This window comes from Magnolia sinica, chromosome 1 (assembly GCF_029962835.1).
Source record: "Magnolia sinica isolate HGM2019 chromosome 1, MsV1, whole genome shotgun sequence".
Lineage (NCBI taxonomy): Eukaryota > Viridiplantae > Streptophyta > Magnoliopsida > Magnoliales > Magnoliaceae > Magnolia > Magnolia sinica.
The window spans coordinates 133189040-133198652 of record NC_080573.1 but is presented as its reverse complement, the minus strand read 5'-3'; the positions used below and the strand labels follow the sequence as shown (position 1 = coordinate 133198652).

The window sequence follows — 9613 nt, the reverse complement described above, 5'->3', positions numbered from 1 at the left end:
GTATAAATAAAGTGGAAGTATAGGTTGTAGAGTGAATCTGGACCTGGTATAAAGATGGAATTATATTATCTCTAGTATTATATTTTTCCATAGTTGGAAATTGTCTAGCACTGTGAGTTGGACATTCTTTTTTAAGAGATTGTCTAATACCTACTTCCAGATGGATGGGATGATTAGAAACCATCAGTTTGGTTGATCTTAAAATGATATATAACGAAGGATAATATCATTTCATATAACTTTCTTCGGAATGAAATAGTAATTAACCTTAATATATTTTGTATGCTTGTGAAAAATAAGGTTGAATGCTATACAGACTGTACTGATTTTGTCACACAAGATGGTTGGTAGATATGAAAGATAGAAGTCAAGATCTTTAAGCAATGTTGGAATCCAAAAAAGCTCAATGGTCGTAAAAGCAAGGGACCAGTACTCAAATTCCATATTAGAGGGTGAAAGAGATGGTTTTTTCTTAGAACTCCGGGAAATGATATTGGGTCATCAATAAGCAAAAAACTCCCTTGTTGATTTGTGGTTACAAGGGCGTCTAGTCCAATTTGCATTTGAGTAAGCTTGTAATTTAAGATTAATGAAGGAAATCTGAAAACTATTAAGTGAGAGTGCTTTTGATATATTGAAAAATAAATATGCTCTATTGCTATTATATGGTCTTTGGTTGGTTGATGCATACATTGGCAAGCTTGGTTGATCGCATAAAAGAGATCTAGCCGAGTCCAGGTGAGATACTGGAATGGTCTGACTATATTCCGATATTCAGTAACATCATTATGAGGGAGTACATTTTCTTGCACAAGTTTCTATTTAGCGATAGCCGGAGAAAAGTATGATTTTGATCCAAGCAACGATGTGTGAGTGAGAAGGTCCCGAGCATACTTTGTGAAAGAAAATTGTTATTGACGTCTAATCACCTCAAGTCCAGAAAATAATGATGAGAACCATGGTCAGTCATAGTAAATAAATTGCCTAATGTAAAGATCATCAATGTTATAAAGAATGAATCACTTTATGTTATAATGATGTCATCAACATATCTCAATAGAATTGTAATATGTTAATTAGCTAGGTTAATAAAGAGAGATGGACCAGCTTTGGACCCGTTGAAGCCCAACTCAAGCAAATACACTAAGAAATAAGTCTTTAGCCTCAGTCAAAACCGTGACTAAAAAGTTAAAAACTGAGACTAAAGCTTGGCCTCGGTTTACCCAAACTAGTGTTGCAACTACTGTAGTTAAAGACTTTTAACTTTGATATTTTTACAATGATATGTCACCACGGGAGGGGTAACACCTAATCCACTCATTCTGCATAAAAATGTACAAAAGCATTAATTAATTATTAATCATGTTAATGTACAAAAGCATTAATTGGCTATTAATCTCATTAAGAGTCATGTGTAAGAGGGAGGCATGTACGGAGGGAGGGAGGGAGGGAGGGAGGGAGGGAGAAAGAGAGCGAGAGAGGGACCCAGGGCTTGGTAGGGACCCCTCTAGTACTGAGGTCGGTGATCGGTGGGCCCCACAATGATGTATGTGTTTTATCTGGTTTGTCCATCTAATTTTTTTCGGCTCATTTTATAGCATGAGCCAAAAATTATGAGGCAGATCCAAATCTCATGTGGACCATACCACAGGAACACAGTGATAATTAAACATCCTAGAGCCCACTGTAATGTTTGTTAGCCATTCAACCTGTCCATTAGATCACATGGACCTGGACGAGGGAAAACACAAATATAAGCTTGGTCCAAAATTTCTGAGACCATAAAGAAGTTTTAAATGGTAGGCGTTCACTCACCACTATTTCCTGTGGTGTGGTCCACCTGAGATTTGGATCTGCGTCAGTTTTAGTCTCATGCCCTAAAATAAGCTAGAAAATGGATCCATAGCATGGATAAATCACGGAAATCATGGTGGGCCCACATAACTTTTCCAACCACTGACCTCGTACTGAATGGGTCACAATCGAATCGGATTATGAGATTATAAATCGCTCCGGGGTGTGGCTTTGATGGATCTGAGGTGGGTGGATCCTTAACTGTGGGGCCCACCTTGATATATGGTCCTTACATTCATGCCGTCCATCTTTTTCAAAAGTTCATTTTAGGGCATGACCCAAAAAATGAAGCAGATCCAAATCTCAAGTGGACCACACCACGGAAAACATTGGTGATTGATCATTAAAAATTGGTCCCCCAAAAGATTTTGATAAAGCCGATATTTGGGTGGTCCCCATAGTCAGGGATCCACCGAAGCTTCGCCCATCGCTTGGGCCGCAGAGGTGCATAGTGGGGACGCAGATTGGGCACTACCTACACCTGTCAGGAGCTCTGTGGGATCCACAGTGATGTATATGTTTTATCCACTCCGTCCATTCGCTTTGTCAGATCATTTTAGAGAATAAAACCAAAAATGGGACAGATCAAAGGCTCAAGTGGACCACACCATATAAGGCAGTGGAGATTGAACACCCACCATTGAAAACTTCTCGGGGGCCATGGACGTTTTGAATTAAACTGATATTTATGTTTTCCCTTCGTCCAGGTCCATGTGACCTTAGGAACAAGTTGAATGGCAAATAAAAATCACCATGAGCCTTTGAAAGGTTTTAATAGTAAGCTTTCAATCTCCACTGCTTCATGTGGTCTGATCCACGCAGAGCCTTCAAGGTGCTTCCTTTTTGTTATGATGCCTTAAAATGATCCGTCAAAATGGATGGATAACATGGATAAAGCATATGCATCACGGTTCAACGGAGCCCTGATCACAGGACCATCAGTCTCTAGATCTGTTCTAGAAGGGCTATTACCTAATCTAATCTGCACCCTCTGTATACACATTTATGGCTAATCGGTGGGGATGGCTTCAGTAGATCCCCGAGGTGGGTGGATCCCTGACTCCAAGGACCACGCAAATTCAGCTTGGTAAAAAACTTACATGCCCACAAGAAGTTTTTAATGATCAATCGCCACTATTTCCTATAAGTATAGTTCACTTGAGATTTAGACCTACTTTATTTTTGGGGTCATGCCCTAAAATTAGGGGTCGAAACTGATGGACAGCATGGATGTAAGGCCTATAGATCAAGGTAGGCCCCATCATGATATACATGTTTCATCCAAGCCATACATCCATTTTTTTCTGATTGTTTTATGATATGAGCTCAAAAATAAGGTAGATCTAAATCTCAAGTAGACTACAGCATAGGAAACATGTGTTGATTGACCGCCCACTGTTAAAAAACTTCTTGGGGTATAAAAGTTTTGGATCAAACTGATATCTGTTTTTTACTTTTTGCATGACCCAATCCACCGGTTGGATGTCAAATAAGGAAGCGGGTTGCCTAGTAACCCAGCACACTAAGCATACTGAGCAAAATCTGTGGGGCCCACTGTAATTAATATGTTTTATCCACTTCATCCATCCATTTGACCATATAATTTTATGGATTTAGCCTAAAAAAAGAAGTATATCCAAAGCTTAAGTGGATCACACCACAGGAAACAATGTGAACTAAATGTCTGCCGTTGAAAAATCCTTGGGGCCAAAAAGTTTTATATCAAACTTATATTTGTTCCTTTTCTTCTTCCATATCCTTGTGATCTTATGAGCAGGTTAGATGAAGAATAAAAATCACCATGGGCTATCGGAAGGTTTCAACTGTAGAAATCATTATTCCGGCTGTTTTCTGCTGTATGTTCCACTTTAACTTTGAATATGTTTCAATTTTGGGTTCAACCCTGAAAATAAAATGAAAAAAATAGATGGATGACGCGAATAAACCACATACATTCATGGTAGGGCCAACTGAGTTTACTCATTGCAATAATAGCAGTTATCGGATTTTTTCAACTAAACATTACAATGGGCCTAGGAGGTTTTTAATGGTGGACATTCAATCACTACCGTTTCCTTTAGCGTGGTCCACCCAGGATTTAGATCTGCCTCATTTTTTGGGTCTAGCTTTAAAATGATTTGAAAAAATGAATGGATGGCGTGGATAAAACACATGTATCATGGTGGCGCCCACAGAGCACCTACCAGTAGCCACCTAGTTACCGGCCGCGTCACTAGCCAAACTGCGCCCAGTGGGTTCGGGTACAAGCGAGCCATGGGGGAAAGAGAGAGAGTTGGGTAAGAAATCTTCATCTTGCCCAAATCTAATAATCAGGAGGAGGTCATATGGTCTGCTTTGGGCCCTATTGTGGATGGCTAGTGTTATCTGATCGGATGATCCTGTCCATTGATTTGTGGAGATCAACATGGACTGTTATTTTTCTACATATCCATGGCCTACCTTTAAGTTAAAGGTATCTGTTCAGTTATGAGGCTTTGGGCCCTATTGTGGATGGCTAGTGTTATCTGATCGGATGATCCTGTCCATTGATTTGTGGAGATCAACATGGACTGTTATTTTTCTACATATCCATGGCCTACCTTTAACTAAAGGTATCTGTTCAGTTATGAGGCTTTTGGGCTGGCCCAATGGGTAGGCCAAGAGAGAGGGTTAGATCCGACCATCACTACACGTGGACCCATGGATGGCGTGATTTGCAACCCACAGAAAGCACAAATTCGTTAATTGCAGTAAAAACTGTGAGATTATTATTTTTTTTTAATTTAAAAAGAGCTAAAATACAATTAGTTGGACCGTCCAACAAGTGCTTTGATGTCTACGTGGCAGGTGTATGATATACAAACACAAAATCACTTTGTGTAAAAATAAGGTAGATCCAATATCTGGTGGTTAGCATTGGATGAGATTGGTGGCAGTCCATTGTTTTTCACGGTGTGGCCCGTGTAACTAGTGGTCATGCTTGTAGGGTTTGATTTTTCCATGGACAGGATTTCACATAAAATATTTTATTAGCTATTTTAATTAGTTATTTTATTCTCTATTTGTCAAATATCAGTATTAAAAATGAAATAAATGTGTCACGCTTAGAGATCTTAATTAAGATAAGAGTACAACATGCAGCATTTATGATGTATGTCCAACATTGGGAATAGAGATATTCCAGCGCTCCTGTGGGGTTCACAGAGATGTTCCAGGCTAGTTTGAGTAGGGTATGTGCTTAAACAATTTTTTCAGGCACAGGTTTGGGCCTTACTATACTTGGGCCATGCTGGCTTGGACCCTGGATTTTAAGTCTAGACTATCCAAACCCAGCCCATTGCCACCCCTAACAAAAAAGTTATCCAGTTGAGCAGATAGATCGGCCGAAAAAAGCATAACTATACCTAGTAATGAAATACTAGGAAAAGCCCACATATGACGAAGATTTTTTGTTTCAGTCGGAAAAAACAGAGGTCTCAATCTTATCGACATAATAACTAGGAGTGGTACGAAGTTACGATCCATGCATATTGATACGTATGTTCAGTAAGAAAATCAAACTTCTTTTTTTATTCTTATTAAACATGATCATTCCAGTTTTCACGACTGTCTCACACTTATCCAGATTTAAAAGTTTGTGAATTGTCCACAATTGTCTCGTTTGCTCGAACCACAGTCTATAATTTTCTGCTTTATTTCTTTATTTATATGTTGATTATACTACATCTATATTTAGATTAATATAATTAACACTTGACTATATATTTTTCATTTTTATTGTAAACGTTTATTTTACTAATGAATAGATCAAACTATCATCATTGTGATATATAAAAAAAACTGTTTTTAGGGCAAAAAAAAAAAAATCATCCAAGGGATTAACCATTCCCTTCACAAATCACATGCTTCCTTATTCATCGCTGGCTGATTAGTAAGACTAATCTTCATAGATTTGTTCTTAATCTGACTATTTGGTGTATGGGGTTATCAGGCGCGTTTTTCTTTTTTTTTTACACGCACACATGCCCCACACACTCATGCCGGTGGAATTTCACCACCTATGGGTACTCGAACCCTTGACTAGGAGTTGAAAGTCCTGAGAGTCTACCACCTGGGCAACAGTAAGGACTCGGGTTATAAGGCACTTGATTTGATTCGAGTTGAATATAACAGTGGCACGTCTCATATACATATTCACACACCCGCAATCACAAACAGGTCATTCACTACACATGTGATCACATGTCCAAAGGATTGGGGGGGATTTGAGGGGGTTTCAAATCCCTTGGTTGTTTGGCAGCATAAAGTACTTGGGGGTTTCAAATCCATGGGGTTTCCAATCCCCTCCTTGCGGGGGTTTGTAATCAATGGTGAGAGCTTGGATTACACCTAAAATCATTTTAATAATTGCAGGTGTCACATGTGTGTCACCATACACTACCTTTCTATTGGGCACATGGCCCACTAATGATGATCAACACCATCCAAACATTGTCTAGCACCGTCCAAACATTGTCCATGTAAATCAACGATTAAAAATCATTGGTTAGTCACTCAGACTTGATCTTATGCTTGTGGCCCATCCGAGACTTGGAATTTCATCATTTTTGGGCAAGCATATATTTCAGCAGGCTTATCACAACCATTGTATCAAAAATTACATATCTCACTAATTAGAGATATTAAAGTTAATTTAGTAATTAAATTAAAACCTTTATAAATATACCATGGATAGGTACTTTTGGATTAAAGTTGATTCACACTCTAGGGTGCCAAACACACAGGAGGATTGCGAATCCAGGAGGTTTCTAATACTGGGGTTCAAAATCCAGGGGGTTCCAAATTCGAGCTCCCAAACAGGCCCTAAGTCTCTAATCAGGATTTTCCAATTGTTATCTAACGGTTGCGAATAGAGAGGGAGATTATTCTAACAAAATTATACACACACAAAACATTTTCTAAACTATGTGCATGTGAGAGAACCCGCACATCTGAAGGTAATCCAACCATTGGGTGAGTACCCCTGCCATTTAAATGCTCTTATTTGTTCTAAACAAAACTCGAAACCTTGATCAAACACATAATAGGCACCCAACCTACAGTACTTGCAATGGCAGGCTCACACCATTACCACATGGGTAAGTCTTAGAAATAAATACAAGGAACAGAACACCTACCTTCATTTTCCTCACCTATTAAAATTCAGGAACAGGGATATCATCTTCTAACGGCGACGACAACCGCCACTCTCCATCTTCCCCCAAAACCATGCTCTTGTTCTTCTCCACCCACCACGACCCTGGGACCAAGCACTCATCCGTAAGGAATTCCGATGACTTGTTAACAAGCGCAATGCTCCGTTTCACCTTCAACTCGAACTCTCCATCCTTCCCATTCCATCCAGCAACAATATGTAACATACCCTGAAGGTTGTGCCAATCGCTTGGATTCTTTGAGTCTTTCAAGTAGGACGATTTACGGGTGTCGATGACCAACTTCACACCTGTGTCGGTGTAGCTCAAAAGCCCACTTGGGTAGTGTGGGATGAGATCTATCTCGTTCACCACATGCAAGACTCTGAGGCTAGGCAATTTCTTCAACCTCTCATTGAAGGCCTTATTACCGACTTGTGGGGACCCGAAAACAATTGCGCAGACCGGGAATTCGGGTTTGTCTCCTACCTTAGACAGCCCATTTTCAACGATATCAAATGCGCTAAGAATAGCTAAGCAAGCTCCTAGACTGTGGCCCACCAATGTTATACTAAGGTCCTCATCTTTATACAAATCTACCAATTCCTTGATTTTAGCTAGAAGTTGGTCTCTAGCACTCAATTTAGTGAAGGAGGATTTGGGGTCATCAGAGGTGTAGATGGTATACCAACCTTTCATGACCTTAGGGCCATCTTCGTCGTCGCTGCTGCTGCTGTGGCCCAGTAGATGATCGTACCAATGGGATTGTTGCTGTTGATCTTTCTTGGCTAGCAATGGCTCAATTGATACGAGCTTTGGATCTAGGACGTTGATCCACTCAAGGTCCCTCGTGGTGCCTCGCCATACGACATAGATCTCACGCCGCCCTGATGCTCGGCTCGCTTCGTCTGTGGACACGGCAACGTAACCCATCCAATTCGATTCACGGCTCCACGCTTCCCGTGATAGGGAGTGGAGCAGGAATGCTTCGGGCACGTCGATAGCGGCCGTGGCGTAGATAAAGCTAAAAACATCATAATTCGAGGCGGATTCGAGTTCTACCTTGTGGAAGAAGTTGCGCTTGCCGTAGCGGCTACTTCCGGTGTACTTGGAGTGCTCGTCGTTGTTGAAGGCGTCGTAGGTGGCCTGGCAAAAGTCACCGCAACGGAGGACGAGTTGACGGAGGTTGAGGTCGAGAGGGTCAAGTAGACCTTCCCATTGGTTGCTGCCTAGCAATTCAGGCCATGATGGCTCGATCGCACTGGTTCCAGCCATGGTTTAGAAGTTGTGTGTAGTAGAGGACTCTAGTAGAGGTTTCTCAATTGAAACTTTCAATGGGGAATCAAAGAGATAGCATTGCAGTGTAAGAGAGGATGGTAGCTAGTGTTTTGGATAGAGACTGACGAGTGGTGGAGAGAGCATCTGGTCCCACAAATTTTTTTCATATCGACAATCCGCTTCCCCGTGAAAACGGCAAGCTCCACCGGGAAGAGCGCCCGAACGCTCAGAGCATCAGGTGGGCCACACAGTTGGAATTAATGGACAACTGACAGTTTGACTAAACATAGTGGCATGGGGTACCCCAAGTTGCTGTAATGAAGCCTGTAGGTGGGAAGTGACCCTGGGCACATAGATATTCCTGTGCCCAGAGGCTGTGGGAGGCCCACGTATATGTCCGCGACACATCCACTCTGTCCATCTGTTTTTTAATACTACAAGACGACAGGATTCTAAAAATTAATTAGATACAAAACTAATGTGGGCCATGCCACACGAAACAGTAGGGATTAAACGACTGGGGGCATCAAGTTTTGTATCAGTATGATATTTGTGACTACAGTTTATCTGAGTGATAACAACCCTATGAACGGTTTGGATAGCATATAAAAATTATGGTCAGCTCCATAAAGACTTCCATGAGGGCGTTTTCATTCCACTGTTTAATTTGTAAAGCCCACCTGAGTTTTAGATCTACCTAAATTTCTAGATTCCTGTCTTATTTTTATCTTTCAAAACAGATGGACGGAATGGATCTGCAAAGGACATATCTGTGGATCCCACGCAGCCCCGGGCACAGGTATATGTATCTGCCCAGGGTCACAGGCAATCCGCTTCCCTGAGCGCATCCTACGCTTGCAATAGTGATAACGATATTATACAATACTCAGGCGCATACTACGCTTGGTACACAGGCACTAAGAAATTGTACATGTGGCATATATTAAGTCAAAGTAAACCAATCGAACGCACTGTTGCTAAGTCATAAGCCAAAAATCAGATTGTCTTAACAATCCTAACCTCTGATTTGAGGACACTTGTTTGTTGAAATAGGACCATTGGATGTTTTTCATTTTTAATCATCCAATAACTGTCTACCAACCCAATGATCAGGTAATCAAATAAGCTAAATTTTTGGTTTATGATACATCTAACCTGGGGCCACTATTCAGATAGATTTATATGACTTTCTTCTATGCCAAATATGCAATCATAGATGCATGGGTATCATCCATCCCTCTCTGCCCTGAGCATCAATGTTACTTCGCTCGTGTAACAATTGGGTGGAG

General features: G+C 40.8%; 1 protein-coding gene across 1 annotated transcript; it reads right to left on the bottom strand.

The window, feature by feature from the left end:
* Positions 1-6846: 6846 nt before the first annotated feature.
* LOC131218438 (phospholipase A1-IIdelta) lies at positions 6847-8500 on the bottom strand. The gene has a single exon (XM_058213013.1). The coding sequence runs from the start codon at positions 8319-8321 to the stop codon at positions 7050-7052; it is 1272 nt and encodes a 423-aa protein (XP_058068996.1). The 5' UTR covers positions 8322-8500; the 3' UTR covers positions 6847-7049.
* Positions 8501-9613: the final 1113 nt, after the last annotated feature.

Coding starts and splice junctions, on each gene's coding strand:
- LOC131218438 (XM_058213013.1), bottom strand. CDS start 8,321: ATGGCTGGAACCAGTGCGATCGAGCCATCATGGCCTGAATTGCTAGGC.